The sequence below is a fragment of the Neopsephotus bourkii genome, unplaced genomic scaffold (genome assembly GCF_033783945.1).
Source record: "Neopsephotus bourkii isolate Nb327-2 ecotype Australia unplaced genomic scaffold, CSIRO-AGI_Nbou_v1 NB_1036, whole genome shotgun sequence".
Taxonomy (NCBI): domain Eukaryota; kingdom Metazoa; phylum Chordata; class Aves; order Psittaciformes; family Psittacidae; genus Neopsephotus; species Neopsephotus bourkii.
In genome coordinates, this window is record NW_026901525.1 from 1,744,691 (window position 1) to 1,760,763 (window position 16,073).

General features: G+C 57.3%; 4 protein-coding genes across 4 annotated transcripts; 1 reads left to right on the forward strand and 3 right to left on the reverse strand.

Annotated features, from left to right (window-relative positions):
* Nucleotides 1-836: 836 nt before the first annotated feature.
* On the reverse strand, nucleotides 837-2,896 carry XKR8 (XK related 8). The gene is made up of 3 exons (XM_061360874.1): nucleotides 2,606-2,896; nucleotides 2,055-2,251; nucleotides 837-1,585 (listed from the first exon to the last, which is right to left on the reverse strand). Exons 1-3 carry the CDS (start codon nucleotides 2,884-2,886, stop codon nucleotides 846-848), a joined length of 1,218 nt encoding a protein of 405 aa, XP_061216858.1. The 5' UTR covers nucleotides 2,887-2,896; the 3' UTR covers nucleotides 837-845.
* A 735-nt stretch (nucleotides 2,897-3,631) lies between these two features.
* SMPDL3B (sphingomyelin phosphodiesterase acid like 3B) lies at nucleotides 3,632-9,003 on the reverse strand. The gene is made up of 8 exons (XM_061360695.1): nucleotides 8,916-9,003; nucleotides 8,603-8,816; nucleotides 7,558-7,655; nucleotides 6,904-7,047; nucleotides 6,176-6,348; nucleotides 5,857-6,037; nucleotides 5,204-5,337; nucleotides 3,632-4,256 (listed from the first exon to the last, which is right to left on the reverse strand). The coding sequence occupies exons 1-8, from the start codon at nucleotides 8,965-8,967 to the stop codon at nucleotides 3,873-3,875; spliced, it is 1,380 nt and encodes a 459-aa protein (XP_061216679.1). The 5' UTR covers nucleotides 8,968-9,003; the 3' UTR covers nucleotides 3,632-3,872.
* A 117-nt stretch (nucleotides 9,004-9,120) lies between these two features.
* RPA2 (replication protein A2) lies at nucleotides 9,121-12,700 on the forward strand. Its single transcript, XM_061360696.1, has 9 exons — nucleotides 9,121-9,259; nucleotides 9,390-9,502; nucleotides 9,572-9,673; nucleotides 9,755-9,868; nucleotides 10,516-10,590; nucleotides 10,898-11,011; nucleotides 11,286-11,393; nucleotides 11,548-11,642; nucleotides 12,077-12,700. Exons 1-9 carry the CDS (start codon nucleotides 9,244-9,246, stop codon nucleotides 12,159-12,161), a joined length of 822 nt encoding a protein of 273 aa, XP_061216680.1. The 5' UTR covers nucleotides 9,121-9,243; the 3' UTR covers nucleotides 12,162-12,700.
* Nucleotides 12,701-13,676: 976 nt separating this feature from the next.
* THEMIS2 (thymocyte selection associated family member 2) lies at nucleotides 13,677-15,160 on the reverse strand. Its single transcript, XM_061360593.1, is given in 7 exon segments — nucleotides 13,677-13,875; nucleotides 13,877-14,057; nucleotides 14,060-14,293; nucleotides 14,675-14,860; nucleotides 14,914-15,015; nucleotides 15,018-15,053; nucleotides 15,121-15,160. Coding segments are annotated over 7 exon segments (978 nt in total).
* Nucleotides 15,161-16,073: the final 913 nt, after the last annotated feature.

Below are 16,073 nucleotides of genomic sequence, written 5' to 3' on the forward strand. Positions count from 1 at the left end.
GCAGCAGGGCCCCAGTGCAGCCCCTGCTGCAGGAGGAGCCCTGGGTACCGCTGGCTGTGGAGCCGTTGCCTGTTCCTGGTCTGCAATGGGAACTGTCCTGTGAACTGGAAAACAAATAAAGCCTTTATTTTCTATAGCCACTGCTTCAGCCTCTTCTGTCCCCTGCACCCCCGGGGCTGGGCTCGGGGGCACCGGCACCATTAAGGGGGGGTCCTGTGGGAGGCAGTGGTGGAGGCACCCAGAGGTACCGGCTCCTGGGCTCTGCTGTGGTGCCTGGGGGGGGCTCATGGTGCTTGGACAGCAACACCAGCACTGAGCCCTGGCCTTGGGCTCCTCTTGCCATAGCAGCAGCAGTGGGGGGGTACAGGGCCCTGCCCGGAGGGTGGGTGATGGGGAGCACCCGGGATGTGCTGGGCCCTGCTCAAGTGGTGGCACGGAGCCGGTGGCAGCCCCTATAGAGGGGAAGCAGCAACCACATCGCACCCACTGGGCCCAGCATCAGAGGCACGGGCCAGGGAGCAGGAACGCAGCAAAGGGACCCCGGGGGGTCTGTGTTGAGCCACCCTGGGGCTGCTGTCCCTGCCTCCTGCTGCCTTCCCTGTCGCTCCCTGGGTGCAGTGATGATAACAGCCCCAAAGAACTCACCATTGCCTTGTTTTGGGGTTTATTTTGGAAAAAGCTAATAAATAGAAGAAAAAGCTACAGGGCAGCACAGCCACACGGGCTGGGCCCCCCAGCACCATGGGGGGAGACGTGGGACCCCCCCGGCTGCCCAAAACAGCCCCGGGAAACAGAACCAGGAGCAGGATGAACAAACCCTGTGCAAGTCACTGGAGGAACGGGCCTCAGGCAGCAGCCTCTGCAGCAGCAGCCCCGTTCAGGAAACGCTGCCCCATAGGCCAGGAGATGGAGAACTGGGTCTGGACCAGCCACCGCATCCGCCTGTTCACGAGGTCTGGCTCCGAGGGCGGCGGAAGCTCCATCCCACCGCTCGTCCCGTTGGCATCCATCTCGTCAAAGCCGCCTTCCTCCTGTGCCCGCAGGCTGGGGTGCAGCCACTTGTAGTAGGTGACCCTCAGCGCCAGCCCCAGCAGGTAGCAGGGCAGGGCGGCCGAGACCACGGGGATGAGGTAGGAGTGCTCCTCGGAGGAGGAGCGGCACCAGAGCCAGGAGAGGGCCAGCAGGGTGCTGTCCACCAGGATGAAGCTGTGGTAGATGATGCTGCGCTGCAGCGTCCTCCCCGGGGCCACGTTGAACCAGCTGAAGTAGAGGATCACGGCCACCATGGCCCGGTAGAGCTGCTCGGGGCCCGGTGACTCCATGAAGTCGGTGCCCTGCAGGCTGACCCAGAGGAACATGGCCAGCCACACGAGCGGGAAGTGCACAGCCGCGGCGTAGGGCCAGAGCAGGGAAAAGAGGGCGACGGTCAGGATGCGGGGGCAGATGAGGAAGAGGTTCCACAGGAAGTAGATGATGGAGGAGCTCACGCTCAGCTCGTACTTGTCCTGCAAGAAGGAGCGCAGGGACTGGTGATAGTCCACGAGAGACCAGGTCACACACAGGAACGCGGTGCAGAGCCCCAGTCCTGCAAGCACAGCGGTGCAGATGCTGAGGGCAGATTGAGGGGGGTCCAGCTCAGCTCAAGCCACCCCCCCATGCCCAGCATTGCTAAAATGAGCTTCCCACCAGCTCCAAAGCAGTGGGGCAGAGCCTCAGCACCTGCGGCTCCCCATGGTGGAGGCAGAACCTGGCCTCTCCCAAGGGATGGGGAGGCAGCGATGGGGCCGAGCGCGGGTCCCATCCAGGGCAGCCCCCAACACACACGGGCACTGCAGTCACTCGCTCCCCACCTCAGCACCCTCAGAACACCCCTTCAGTGTCCTGCGCTCCCCCCTCTGCCCACATCCACATCTCCATCCCCATCCACTCAGCATCCCCAGCAGGCTCCCGATTGCATGCCCTGCATGCAGGGGAAGGACCACGGAGCTCCCTCCCGCTTCAGCCCTGCCCATCCCCTCTGCCCCATTCACCCGCTCGGACCCCCAGCCCCTCACCCTGGGAGGGCTCTGCCCTGTTGGTCTGCAGGACGACGCCGAGGAGCAGGGTGAGCTGCGGAGTGTTCTCCAGGAAGGTCTCGAAGAGGCGCAGCATGCTGATGTCGTGGCACAGGAAGGCCATGTGCCTCTGCTCCTCGCCGGCCTCCTCCTTCGCCCTGCACACCTTCCAGCCCACCTTCAGCGCATGGAGGCACCTGAGCGGCCATGAGGCAGCGGTGAGGGGCTGCGGGCTGCGAGCGCTGCAGGACCCGCAGGACGGCTCCAAACCCCTCCCGCCCCTTCCCAGGCAGCGGCCACCCGCAGCCGCAGCGCTCGGCAGGAAGCCGGCCCAGCGGGAGAGCCCGGGACGGGACAGGACGGGGCTCCGGGGCGTTCCCCGCTCCCAGGCTCCGGCCGCGGGAGCTGGAGCAGAGCCGGGGCTCTGGGACTCAGACGGCGCCCAGCGGGGCCGGGGCAGCACCGGGGACCCCCATTCCCATCCCCCGGCGTCCGGGGACCCCCGGAAGGGGCGGGGAGCGGAGGGGGGGGGGAGGGGATGGACGCGGTACCTGCAGAGGAAGCCGAGCTGGAGGAGGTGGAGGGCAGCGAGCAGCGGCGGGGCCGCGGCGGGGCGCAGGGCGGGCGGGTCGGAGCGCAGCCAGAGCCAGCTGCAGGCCTGGGTGGCGGCCGAGCCGGCGGCGCGCAGCGCCAGCACCAGTGCGGCCAGGCCGGGCCGCCCGCCCCGCGCGTACCCCGCCGCCACCCACCCGTCCGCGCACACGTCCAGGGCCGCCGCCAACGTCCCCGCCGCCGCCAGCGCCAACTGCAGCGGCCCGAACCCCCGCGCCATCCGCGGCCCCGGCACCCGCAGCGGCCACGCCCCTCGGGCATCAGGCCCCGCCCCTCGGGTATCGGGCCCCGCCCCTCGGGTATCGGGCCCCGCCCCTCGGGCCCCGCCCTGCAAGCACCGACGGCCGCGGCTGCTCCCGTGCCCTCTGCCCGCGGTGCGGATGCCCCGGCAGCACCCGCCCTGTTCGCTGCCCTGCTCTGCACCCACGGCCCTGCCCTGCACTGCAGGAGCAGACACGGGCGAGCTGCCGGTCACTGATAACACACACCCCTCCCTTCACCAGTGAGGTTCATGGAGAAGCTGGCACAGCCCCGCTAAACCACGTGTGTGTGAGTAGGGAAGGGGGCAATGCCCAGCGGAAGGAAGAACCCAAGTGCACACAAAGGGAAGCGCGGTTTATGCTCTGCAAGTGGGGAAAGATACAGTTTTAATTTAAAAAATAATAACAATCAAGCTTCTCCCCCCCGAGCCTCACCTTGGGCACTGACCCGTGGAAATCCCAGCCAGAGCCCGCTGGAGTTCATCCTCTGGCACAGGAAGAGCCAATCCCACCGCAGCCAAAGGTGAGGCAGCTGCTGGACAGGGCCACCAAAACACGATCTTCCTGGTTATCTGTCACGGTCCTCCCCGAGGAGAAGCGGGTGCTGAAGTGAGGAACCCACCAGGAGCACGTGGCAGGTCACAGCAATCACCCTGAGGAGGTGAAGTCCATGAGTGATGCTGGTCTGATTTGTGAGCTCATCTCAGCAGTGCCAGCGAAGGGAGAGCGGCTCCTGGTGCAGGTCAGCCTGGAACAAGACTTTGTGACGGTCACTGCCCCATCCTCGTACTTGAAGCTTTTCTGGACGATTTCAATCAACATCACAGAGCTTTTAGTAAAAGCCACCAATTCGGTCTTGGTTTCCAAGTGGATTCTCAGTGCCAAACCATTCGCAGTTACTGATTCATGTGCATCGTCAACTCGAGCTCTCTCCATTTCCTCCCAGTCACTGCAGCACTTGCTGGGGACTGATGAGCCCTAAGAGCAAGCAGGAAAAGAAGAGCCAAACACCAACGAGAGCAGAGGCGGAGCTACTGGTTCCAACACACTCCTCGTATCGTGTAAAATCAAGCTCCCTGATGGCACAGACGTGATCGACGTGGCAGGACTCCTCACACAGGGCCAGATCATAGCTGACAGAGTTGAACTCATAGTACTGCTGCAGGGAGCGTGGATCATGGGATATCCTCTCCAGCACTGTCTGCATGGAGTGCGCAGAGCCATCCGGGACCTGGAAGGCCTCTGTCAGCCGGTACTCTTCCTCCCACACAGGGGACTCTTCCTCCCTCAAGTTGGCACGAGTTAGGTTCAGGTAGTAAGTCACCATGTCCTGCAGAGGGAGGAAACAGAGGGGACAAATCAGGAGAGGATCAGTCCTGGAGTGAAATGTGGGATAGGATGGGATGGGCTCAGCCCCGCTCCCAGGGCCTGGGGGGCAGCACCAAACCCCTGCCCAGTGGGGGGTTCCCACTGTCACTGGGGACAGACACCTCAGTGAGAGCCTCAGAGCTCCCCACTGTTTGTACAGGGGTGGCTCTTCTCTGCTCCACTGCACACATCAGGAAACTGAGCCTGGCCTGTTACTCACTGCCAGCCAGGGCTGCAGGAGCGTTACTGACTCAGGGAGGTCATTTTGTCAACTGAACATTCACAGCTTCTGTTCTCAGCCTCTGCCCGCCCTCTCTGCCTCCCTACCTCCCTTCCTCCCTACCCCTCCACAGCCTATTTTAGCATTCATGCCTTATGCCATAAATAGCATCTACAGAGCTGCTTTACCCATTGCAAAGAAAGGCACGGACACCCCATCCTCTACAAATAAGAGGCACAGGGAGCAGAAGCTGCCCCTACGATCCACCTCAATTCAGATCCATCACAAATGAACCCATTCAGCAAGCAGGGAGGCCCAAATCATTTCCTAGACGGTTAAAAGTTTCTGGAGAAGGTTTTGAACAGTGTGTGTCTTCCCAGAGCAGTTCTGCAATCCACATTACCCAGGCAGCAAAGAAGTGCCAAAGGAAACTAGCTAAAGACATGAAGAACACGACCAAACCTGCCCTGTGCTGCCCTGGGGAACTAGTCCCAGGCTGGCTGGGGTCACCCTGCCTTTACTCATTGATGCTCTTGCTAAATCCTTGTGCTACACAAGAGACAAGCATCTCAGCTGAGGTCCTCTCCCACAGAGCCGCTTGGCTCCTTTAGTCCTGCCTGTTAAAACCACATGGAGGAATTGCAGTACTGCCCTAGGACTGCGGTGTGCAGCACGTGGGGATCCCCTACCAACACCTGAAGGGTGGCTGGGTCGTAGTCGATCACCCGAATCCCAGGGTTGTTGGCTCCATTGTTCACTCCAGGCAATGTTGTTTTCCAGGGGGTCACTCCAGGCGCCAGGAACATGACATTGATTGGGGAACCTGAATAGAAGGGCAAAACAACCCATGAATGGGGGACCTTGGGTAGTGCCACACGCACCCTGTCCACACAGAGGTGAGCACCCTGCTGCACACAGCAGCTCTGCCACCAGCCCGACTCACACCACCACATACACAAAGATCAGCACATGGAATGCACACATGGGACTGCTGCAGAGAGCTTTGCATTGCTGCCAAAGACTCATGCAGCAAGGGCTGAGGTGGAAGAGAACTGCGCTCAGCAAAGGAGAGCAGAGCAGCACCTGTAACCCCAACACAGACTCGTAACTGAACCCTTAAATCCTGGCTGATGTCCAAACCCCATCAATAGGGAGAAGGCAAGAAGCTGCAAGGCACTGAGGGGAAACAACAAAGTTTGCTCCTCCCCGTTTGGAGGAGGACTGGAGGTGGAGATCAAAACCACTGTTGCCCCTTGCTGAGCAAAGCATTTCACAAGCCTTTTCTGGCTTCTGGGCTGCATTCAGCCCAACAGCCATGGTAAACTCCAACCAGCACCAGTACCTGCATCACTGTAAACCATCCGGAAGGTGTCCGTGTGGTGGTGCCCAAAGAACTGAGCAGCGATGACCCTGTGGTGCTTCTGCACCATTTGCAGGTACCGCTCATTAAAGCCACTCCGGAACCAGGCCTTGCCTCGCTTCTTCTCGAAGAAGCCAGGAGGGACGTGCCCCACGATGTACACCTACAGAGACAAGAGCTGCACTCAATGCAAAGCCCGCACATCCCATTGTCCTGGTGTGACTGCAGAGGGGAGAGCTGGAGCAGGATGAGCTTCCAGGCTGGGAGAAGCCCTCTATAGTTTATTGATCTCTTTCAATACCATTTCCTCTGCTCTAGAGGCGTTGGTCAGCGTTTCCTCCAGCCACTGGAACTGCCCCGCAGGATCCTCCTCACCAGCTGTCTCATTGTTCTGGTCATAGTACAGATTGGTGTTGAGGACAACCACTCGCCCCCTTGTCCTTGAGCCAGGCAGCTTCTCGCTGTAGAAACCTCCTGAAAAACACAATCAAGAGGGCAAGAGCTGCAGCTCTGGTCACGCTGCTTGCTACGACCCCAGATCCCTTTGTTTCCATCCCTCTCAGCTCCCATTGGCCATAGTGCAGCAGTCACCATCCCGACACAGGGCCAGCAGTGCTGTGACCACTCCAGGGTGGGGATTTGAAGCAACTCTTTCCCTTGTGTGCCTCTTGTCGTGTCGATGCCTCTTGAGGTGAAGGGAGACCCAATGTGCAGCAGCAGGAGCTGATTCAGCTCAGGAAGCCACAGTGCTGCCAACACCAGCAGCTTGCTTAGGAGATCCTTCTTCTTCCCACTGGAGGGACACTTGCCAGTAACTTGAGAAAATGAGTCACTGCTAAAGCAGACATTTATTTTCTCTCAAGCAGGAGAACTCAGTGCCAGAAATCAGCATTAAATTGGGCCCTTCCTCTGCAAATACTCTATAAATACTATTGCTCTGAGCACAGAAGCAGGGAAAACCATCCACGGCTTTCTCCTGACCACCCCTACCCCTCACAGCACTGTCAACATCAGTTAGTGGTCCCCAACCTGCTCTGAAGAGAGGAATGGAAGCATTGCTCAGCCAGGGACGCCACAGTTCAGCTGTTTGGTTGTAGATCCTGTGGTCCTTCCCTGGAAACTGGTTCTTGGGATGGAAGTCGTGATTGCCCATCGCCGCGTAGACCTTGGTATCTAGAGGCAGAGAAAAGGAGGTGCAGAGCAACCCATGCTTGCTTCAGAGCTCCTCAGCACTAAAGCTCCCTGAGGTACTCACAAGCTTGGGAACAGGAACCTGACTTGAGAGCTTTGCAAACAGCCACCTGATTGCATTGTCTGCAAAGACCACCCCTCCTTGGGGCAAGCTATGGCTTGGCAGGTGAATCCATGAGCTCTCACCACCAACAACGCTCCTTCCCCCACTGCTGACATGGAAATCCTGCAGCCTTTTCTGTCCCAATGACTAAGGACAGAAGTGTTCCTTCCCCTCTCTTCTGAGTTAACCTGAATCACTGAGCATGCACCAGACGCCTCAGTTCAGACACGCCTCATGCCATGCAGCAACCAGGGAGAGAACAAACAAGCCCCAACAACCACAGCCCTTCCATGCCTTTCCCCTCCCCAGTTCTGTCATTCCTCCACCCTGGTAAGCTCTTCCCATCAGACTCTGTGCCCCTCTGCCCTTCCCATCCCCTCACATCCCACCTGGAAACGTCTCCCTTATAAGAGAAGTCAGATTCTCTATTATGTGCAGAACCTTTTCTTCTCCGAGCTTCTCGTTGGGCACGTGAGGAGTATCATCTCTGGAAGAACAAAAGCACAGTCACTGTCTGTGACTAACAGGGCATGAGGAGCCAGCCAGAGAAACGTGCTTCCTTCTCTTTGTGCCTCCTAGAAAACAAAGGTGCATAGTTGAAGCTTTTGGGGGCAGAAACCAGCACCATAGGGACTGGGCAAGGCACTGGAGCCTCTTTCCAAGGAATAATTCAAAGTGAAAACAGGCTCCATGTCATTCTACCTTGAAAACCCTATACACAAGCATAGGAAGTAGAGGATCACTCTGCTTTGGTGTGCTTAACAGACACTAAAGCTGGCAAGAAATACTGCAAGAAACAGCATTTTGTAATCTCGGGTGAGCTCCTGCTTGGCAATAGTGAAGCAAAGCTGCTTACACGGCTGTTTGAACAGCACAACACCAACTCCCCTTCAACTGAACCAAGGCAATGCCTCCACTAAGGCAGGGACCAAGGTCTGCCTCAGTCTGCCTTCCCACTGACATGCTTATGGTGCCTGCAGCAGACCCTGGGCTGTGAACAGGCCCATCGAATGATGTCAACAACGGGGTGAAACAGTCGGAAGGAGAAAGAAGACTCAACGTAAAGCCATAAGGATCTAGAACTGCTTTTAAGTAGGAACAAGCACCCGCAGAGGCAGAAAACACAGGGTCAGGCAAACAGCCCTGCAAACTGGGGCTGGAGGTGACAGCAGATCACAGGCACGTTACAAGAGGGCATACAGGCTCGCAATAACCATGTAAAATAAAGCTGTTACTGTCTGCGGGTGCTACTACGGCCTCCCGTGGAACAGGGCACCCACTGCTACTGGGAGGAAACCTGAGGTTCTTCGTGCTTCTAAATCAGAGCAGCCCCCTGGTCACACAAGCCTCCCGGGTGCCTTCGAGGAGCTGCTGGGGCGGCCGGGCACTGAACCCCCCTCCCGGCCCCGGTCCCGGTCCCGGCCCCGTCCTCACCCGGTCCAGAGCACGAAGTCCGGGCGCTGCAGAAGGCTCCTCATGGCGCGCACGGCGGAGGCGAGCAGGCGCCAGGGCGCATCGCACAGGTAACTGCCCCAGGGCCCTGCGGCGGGCCCGGCGCGGGAGCCACCCGAGGGGCACACCTGCCCCGTGCCCGCCGCCGGGTCGTAGTCGGGGTCCCAGTGGAGGTCGGTGATGTGCCAGAACCGCCCTGCCGCCGCCGGGACACGCCGGGGCTCAGCGGGGCCGGGAGGGGGGGGGTGCTGGCGGCGGGCACCGCTCGGGAACCCCCCGCCCGGCCTCCCCTTACCTGAGAGGGCGGCGGCCAACGGGCAGAGCAGGAGCAGCGCGGCGGCGCGCATGGCCCGGTGCAATGCGCCGAGGGGCGGGGCGGGGCCGAGGGGCGGGGCGGGGCCGAGGGGCGGGGCCCTACCCTGCTCCGCCTACCGACAGCCTCCCTGCCCTCAGCGCGGCCGGGCAGCGCCCGCACTCAAGATGGCACCGACCGCTTCCCAGCGGCCTCCCGCTATTGGAGGAAGCCGGAAGACGGAGCGCTGCGATTGGCTGCGGGGAGCGGATCGGGGCCCACACGCTAGGCGGGAGCCGGAGGGACGCGGGACGGGAGTGCGGCCGCAGCCATGTGGAGCGGGCAGGGTGCGGAAGGGGGGGTCCGGGCCTTGACTGAGGGGGGAATCGGCCGGGAGCCCACACAGGGTGTCCGGTGATGGCGGCGGGGATGCGGTGTCACCGCTATCCCTTCACGCACTCCCTTTCCCCCCCTCAGGCACTTTCGACACCGGGTACGGCAGCGCGGGCGCCGCGAGGCCCGCGGGCGGCTTCACCTCCCCCGCCGGCGGCTTCAGCTCCCCGGCCGGCACCCAGGCGGAGAAGAAGCAGGTAAGGCCGGGACAGGGCCTCGGGGGCGCGGGGTCCGTGCGGCGCTGACGGCCCCGCCGCCCCTTGCAGCGGCTCCGCTCGCAGAACATCGTGCCCTGCACCGTGTCGCAGCTGCTGGCGGCCGAGCAGGTGGAGGAGACCTTCCGCATCGGCGAGGTGGAGATCGCCCAGGTGAGCCCCGCGGAGGGAGGGAGGGAGGGCGGCGGGCCCCGGGGCTGCCGGGGTGAACAAAGGGCCCTGCTCCCGCCGCAGGTCACCATCGTGGGGATCATCCGGCATGCGGAGAAGGCACCGACCAACATCCTGTACAAGGTGGACGACATGACGGCAGCCCCGATGGATGTCAGGCAGTGGGTCGACACCGATGTAAGTCTCAGATGCGCGTCTGTAAAAGCTTCAGGGAGCAGTGAAGGGAGGGAAGCTGTGCGGTCAGGATGGCCCAGGTGGGAAGGGGGCTGTAAGGATCATCATGTCCGGTTCCCTGCTTCTCCCAGGATATTTGAGCGAAAAGATGTAGACATATTTTAGGGATTAATGTGTCTGAAATCCACAGGAGATGCTGCTGTAGCAGAGATCACTGGTGCTGTGAGTCTTCAGTTTTGTAACTCACATGTGATTCTATATTGAATCACTGTGTATAACCTCTTAGAGTGTAGTAGCCGAAGTGGAACTGTTACTTAACAGCTGAACTGAGAGATGTGTGCTCAGGACAATACAAAGAGAGTGAACAGAGATTTGCACAGAATCCTGGAATGGTTTGGGTTGGAAGGGGTTTAAAGCCCGTCCACTTCCAACCCCCTGCCATGGGCAGGGACACCTTCAAAACACATGTATGGTGCGCTCCAATGAACAAGTATTCTGTTCTCTTTTATTTATTGTTATGCTTATCAAACTGCTCTTCCTGGATGTGCCATTTGTGTTTGCTTGAGATAAGCCTCCTTTCCTAAGCCATCTATTAGGAAGTATAGCTATGAATGAGAAAACCCTCCCTTTCTCCTTCTCCTCTCTATCAGGAAGCAGGTAGCGAGAATGTGGTGGTACCTCCAGGAACTTATGTCAAAGTTGCTGGTCATCTTCGCTCTTTCCAGGTAAGATCACGTCACCCGTGTCTGGGTACCCAGGTCCTGGGGCTGGAGCAGTGGCTGAGGACTGATGATCTGGCTCAGTGTTAGTGGGCTTCCTTTAGAATACCCACTTCATTGTGGTCCTTGCTCATCCTCTCATTGCACTCCAATGAACAAGTATTTTGTTCTCTTCTATGTATGTTTGGGTAACTGCTCTTACTAGACATGCCATTTGTGTTTGTCTCTACCGCCACCATCCCTGTTCTGGCACTTTCCTGCTGCTGTGGTGTTAATTTTCATTCTTTGCTTTCTTCTTTTTCCTCCCTGAAAGAATAAGAAAAGTTTGGTGGCGTTTAAGATCATGCCTCTGGAAAACATGAACGAGTTCACCACACACATGGTAGAGATTGTCAATGCACATATGATCCTCAGGAAAAATCTTATGGTATGTATGCTCTTGGCCCTGACTGGGTCACTGGTTGTCTGCCAGAGAGAGGGACCTCTTGGTTTGTTGGGGAAGCTGTAGATCACTTGTGGGGCTGGGAAGCTTAAAGCTGGTGGAGCAGTGAAGGTGTAACAGGAATCATGGCTTCCTTGGAGAGAGCGACTGTGTTGCAGTCTGTTTCCAGTGGTTTCTTTGGGTCTCTGTTTGTAATCACTGCAGTAACAGCGAGTCTTCTGGCCAGTCTCACCACAGCAGCTTTACTCTTGTATTTCAGTCAGCATCAAAAGCACCTCAGTCCTTCGGCGCTGGGATGGGTAACGTGGGGGGCTATGGAGGAGGTGGCAGCCTGCCAGTGAACGGGCTCACAGCGCACCAGACTCAGGTAGGTGCCAACAGCTCCGCAGTGGAGGCTGCTGCAGTGGTGTAGGACAAAGCTCAGTGACTCTTTGAAGATGGATGGTTCTTGCCCAGCCTTGTTCTCCATCCACAGTAAGAGAAGCTCAGCTGGATGTTGATGATGGTTCTTGCTTTTCCAGGTGCTGAACTTGATTAAAAGCTGCCCTGTGCCAGAAGGTATGAGTCTTCAAGAGCTGAAGGTTCAGCTCCACAACGTGAGCATGTCAACCATCAAGTAAGTCTACAGAAATGAAGGATGTTCTGGAAATGCAGTCAGTCCTTCCTGGAGTCGGGTCAAAGGAGGAAAATAGTGAGCAAGCCCTGATCCTTACTTGTGGAACAGCGCTGGTAATTTCAGATGTTCCCAGTAGGATGCAGTAGTGAGCTTAGAACGAGCCAATGGCACTTGAAGGGGTGATAAAGTGCTTTGCTCCCTGTTTCCAATGAGGCTCAGTAGCAAACTAACAGCACCAGGAGTGCCTCAGTATCCCAGCAGTAGTTTCTCCTGTTCGAGGCCTACCTTACTCTCTGCACGCTGCTCAAAGCTTGGGAATAGAGTGTTTCTGTTCTCCTGTGCTGTCTCTTACAACTTCTTCCCAAGGCTTAGGAAGCCAGTAAAGGGGCTTGCTAAGTTAGTCAGCAATTGTTGGGTTGTTTTTTTCCTTCAAGGCAAGCTGTTGAATTCCTTAGCAGCGAGGGACACATCTACTCCACTGTGGATGATGATCACTACAAGTCAACGGATGCTGAGTGAAGCTGCTTCCAGCTGGATTTAGTTCTAAGCAAATGCTCATCCATGATTCAAGTTACCCTGCTGAGCTTTGCGACATGGAAGGTGGTCTTTGCCCTTTCTAACCTCTAGAAGTCCCAGTTATCCTGAGCACCTCCTCCTTGGAAATCAAGGATAAGCAGAACATGTAGGATTCTATGAAGTGCAGTCAGTTATATGCTGTGACTGAAAGCATGGACAGATATAGGCAGACTGAACTCCTCAAAGCTTCGGAGCCTTCAGTCTGTGTTTGACTCCTTAGAGGATGCCTGTGTTAGAAAGAACCTCTTTCAAATCTTGTCCTGTCTTTTGTTTCTAGAGCTGTTTCCCCTGACTCAGCTTTCATTCCATTTCCTTCACAAAGTGGGTAGCCCAGAGTAAGATTCCAGTGATGTACAGTAATCATGATTAGATTTTTCCCTGGTTTACTTTATACAGTTAAATCTGTGTTTGTATTATGAGGTGATCTGGTTACTAGAGCTTTTGAACGTTTCCAGTAAACTTCTAACTTGGGTAGCCTTGTCTGCGTGTGGCTTCAGAGGCTTTTCTTCCCTAAAGAACACTGTCTGCGTTGCCAGGACCTACCCATATAGGTAAAACCCAGCTCCTGCTTTTGGAGTTTCTTTACCTATAATTCTTTTTTCCTTAGCTTTTAAAGTAAATGGCTTTAAAGTAAATGTCTGGACAAATAATTTCTTAGTACTAGTGAAGAAAGCGCCATTTATCAGTGTTACAAATAGAATCATAGAATAGTTTGGGTTGGAAAGGACCTTAAGATCATCCAGTTCCAGCCCCCCTGCCATGGGCAGGGGCACCTCACACTAAACCATCTCACCCAAGGCTTTGTCCAACCTGGCCTTGAACACTGCCAGGGATGGAGCCGGGAGCATTTCTGCCACGAAAAGCATTTTAGCTCAAGGTCGCATTAATTGCATTGCCTGGAACAGGTTTTTCTTCTTTATCTTTGAAGCATAGCATTATTTCAGGAAGGAGCAGGGTTCTCGCTGTTGATGTGTCAGGGTGGAGATAACAGGGAGCCCAGAGAAGCTGTGGCTGCCCCATCGCTGGCAGTGCTCAAGGCCAGGTTAGCTGGGAGTCAAGCCAAGCTGGAATGAATGAGCTCCTCTCTGCAGCACTGGGGTTCTGCCCTGGGCACAGTGAGGAATAACTGAAAAATCAAAGCTCTTCACTGGGAGAGGGGAAAATACCCAATAATTTGATCTGAAGGGAAATCTATCATTTATTTTCCATCTCTGATTTGAAAGGAGCGCAGTGCGTGATGCAGGAGTGACACCCCTGCCTGCTTTCGGTATAAAGCTCTCCCCTAAGCAGCTGCTCTTCTCCATTCATGCACATCAGGACCATGAGGTCTTTGTCTCTGTCACTTCCCTGGGGCTTTTACCAAATTTCCAGGGAAAGAAAAGTCAAACTTTGGTCCTTATTTGGATTTCAGGTTGTATTTTTGCATCCAATGCCATTAGGGCAGCTCATTGGCCCCTTCTAGGAGCCAAGAGCCTGAAAGAGGGCCACAAGCATGCCTAGAAGCAGGAGAGGACTCCACGTGGCTTCCAGCAGCTCCCCCAGCCCAAACCTCCGGCTGCCATGGGCTTCCTCCATGAAGCTGCCGCTCAGGTCCAGCGGCAGCAGCAGCTCCTCGCCTTCCTCCTCCTCCTCCTCCTCCTCGCCGCTGTGGCGGTGGCCGCAGGCAGGTGCCAGGGCCGTGCCCCTGCAGCCCCAGGGCCTCCAGGCGGTCGCTGACACTGAGCACATGGAGGCCTCGTCCCTCGCAGTCCTGCGTCACCACCACGCGCAGGGCCCAGCCCGGGCACAGGGCGGCTGCCAGCTCCTGCACCCCCATGAACCGGCGCAGCCGCATCCGGAGCAGCCGTGGAGCTGCAGCCGCTGGCCCTGGCGCAGCCGCGGCACCCAGGAGCTCTGGAACACGGCGGGGCCGGCCGGGCCCTCCAGGATCTGGGCCTGGGCCGGCAGCACGTGCGCCATGGGCAGCAGCTCGCTCAGCAGCAGTGGCTGCGAGAAGCGGATGTGCTGCGCCTTGGCCATGACGTCCTCCACGTCCACCTCCAGCGTGGACGGGAGCTTCACCATGTCCCTGCGCACTGCGAGAGCGTGGCTCTCACCGGCCCCGTGTGGGAGAGGAGCCCAGCACCAAAGCAGTGTAGGCTCCTGGCCCTGCAGCACCTCTATTGCAAACCCCGGACATCTCAACACACCCCAGCTCCACAGCATCCATCCCAACCCCACAGCATCCCATCCAACCCCACCACAGTATCCAAATCCAACCCCACAGCATCCCAATCCAACCCCATCACAGCATCCCATTCAGCCCCACACCATCCCAACACAATCCAACCTCCACAGCATCCATCCCAACCTCCACAGCATCCATCCCAACCCCACCGCTCTCCCTGCCCTGACCCAGGGGCACCCCATATCCCGCCCCCATTGTGCCCATCCCGTCCGATGCCCCTCTCACTCACGGTCCATAGCAGTGTGCACCTCATAGACAGGGTGCAGGATCAGTGCACGGGGGCCCAGGGCTCTGCACAGCACCAGCTGTGGCCGCACATTGCCCAGCGCCTGCTGCAGCGTCAGCCCCCGGTCCCTGCCGCCCTCCGGGACAGGTCCCCATGGTGCCGGCTGGAACTCACCTGGGGGCGATGGGGCTGAGCCCATGGGTGCTGCAGAGGGGAGGGAGGACCCCTGGGGCAGGGCTGACCCCACTCACCCTTAAAGGTGGGTGGCAGCTCCCTGGTCTGCCCCGTGCGCAGGTCCTCACAGATGACCTCCTGCAGCACCACGGCTGTGACTCTGAGCAGGACAAGCAGCATTCGTTGCCCGAGATCTCGTACACGGACCCTGCAGGGGGGACAAGGGGGGGTCCTCAAAGGAAACGCCTCAACTAGGTCCAAGCAATGGCCTCGACCAGGACTCTGGGCAGCAGCAGCCAACTGTAAAGCCTGCATCTTGGTGTAAGTGGTTGGGTTCTGCACACTGAGTCACTGAGATAAAAGTTAAGAGATTACAAGAAAAACACAAAACCTCTCTAACAGATGATTTGCTCTAACAGTGATAGCAAATGAGGACACTGCTAGCTAGAAACTCACTAGTCAGAAGGTTACTATCAGCTTCGCTTTTTGCCTTTTGCAAAAGACAGGCTAGGCAGAAACAGCCCTTTTACTAGAGACTGGTTATTCATGCAATTGGTTAGTCTGCTCCCCTCTTCCATCCCCCCAAGAAACAAACCCCAAACCCCATCACCCAAGAAGCAGCAATGAGCACACAGCAAACAATCCATGTAAGTCACACAAAGCTGCTCCTGGGCTGATGACTGGGCAGAAACAAGGGAAGAGCAATGAAGTTCTGTGGGTGAGGGAAGCTCTTGCTGGAGCATCCCTGCACTGCTGCCTCCCAAGTGACTCGAAGCACTTGGCATGATCAGAGGCGTGCACACTGTGGCTGCTCACTCACCTGCTCTGCGCTGGAAGCTTCTCCTGCTCTCCTAAAAGGGCCCAGGGAAAAGTCACCTCCTCTCTAAGAAGTCCTTGCTTCAGGCTTGTCTCTAACACAGGGGTACCTTAATGCACAGCACACTGGGAATAGAACAACTCGCATCAGTGTGTTACTAGCTCCTGGGATACCTGCTGGGTGCTGTGGCCTTGGAAAACCAATGGCAATCCAGGTAATTGGGGTTACAATGACAATCCAGGTAATGCTGTAAGGACAAATGGGCCTGGAAAACACTACCACTATAGCTCAGTCTTTTATTTAGCTACAGACTTTCCCTCTGTGGTCCCACCTCTGCATTCCACATTGCAGAGAGTGCTTTAGATAATCATACAAGCAGACTCCTTTCCTTTAACACAGGAAATTAACTGC

What these genes read in the sequence shown, in the direction of transcription:
- XKR8 (XM_061360874.1), bottom strand. Translation starts at nt 2,886, where the DNA reads ATGGCGCGGGGGTTCGGGCCGCTGCAGTTGGCGCTGGCGGCGGCGGGG. An exon ending in CAGCTCGGCTTCCTCTGCAG is followed by an intron (nt 2,252 to 2,605) that starts GTACCGCGTCCA and finishes ATGGCCGCTCAG; the next exon opens with GTGCCTCCATGCGCTGAAGG. An exon ending in CAGGGCAGAGCCCTCCCAGG is followed by an intron (nt 1,586 to 2,054) that starts GTGAGGGGCTGG and finishes CTGTGCTTGCAG; the next exon opens with GACTGGGGCTCTGCACCGCG.
- SMPDL3B (XM_061360695.1), bottom strand. Translation starts at nt 8,967, where the DNA reads ATGCGCGCCGCCGCGCTGCTCCTGCTCTGCCCGTTGGCCGCCGCCCTC. An exon ending in GTTGGCCGCCGCCCTCTCAG is followed by an intron (nt 8,817 to 8,915) that starts GTAAGGGGAGGC and finishes CGGCGGCGGCAG; the next exon opens with GGCGGTTCTGGCACATCACC. An exon ending in GATGGTTTACAGTGATGCAG is followed by an intron (nt 5,338 to 5,856) that starts GTACTGGTGCTG and finishes CCTTCTATTCAG; the next exon opens with GTTCCCCAATCAATGTCATG.
- RPA2 (XM_061360696.1), top strand. An exon ending in GCGAGGTGGAGATCGCCCAG is followed by an intron (nt 9,674 to 9,754) that starts GTGAGCCCCGCG and finishes CTCCCGCCGCAG; the next exon opens with GTCACCATCGTGGGGATCAT. An exon ending in GGCAGTGGGTCGACACCGAT is followed by an intron (nt 9,869 to 10,515) that starts GTAAGTCTCAGA and finishes CCTCTCTATCAG; the next exon opens with GAAGCAGGTAGCGAGAATGT.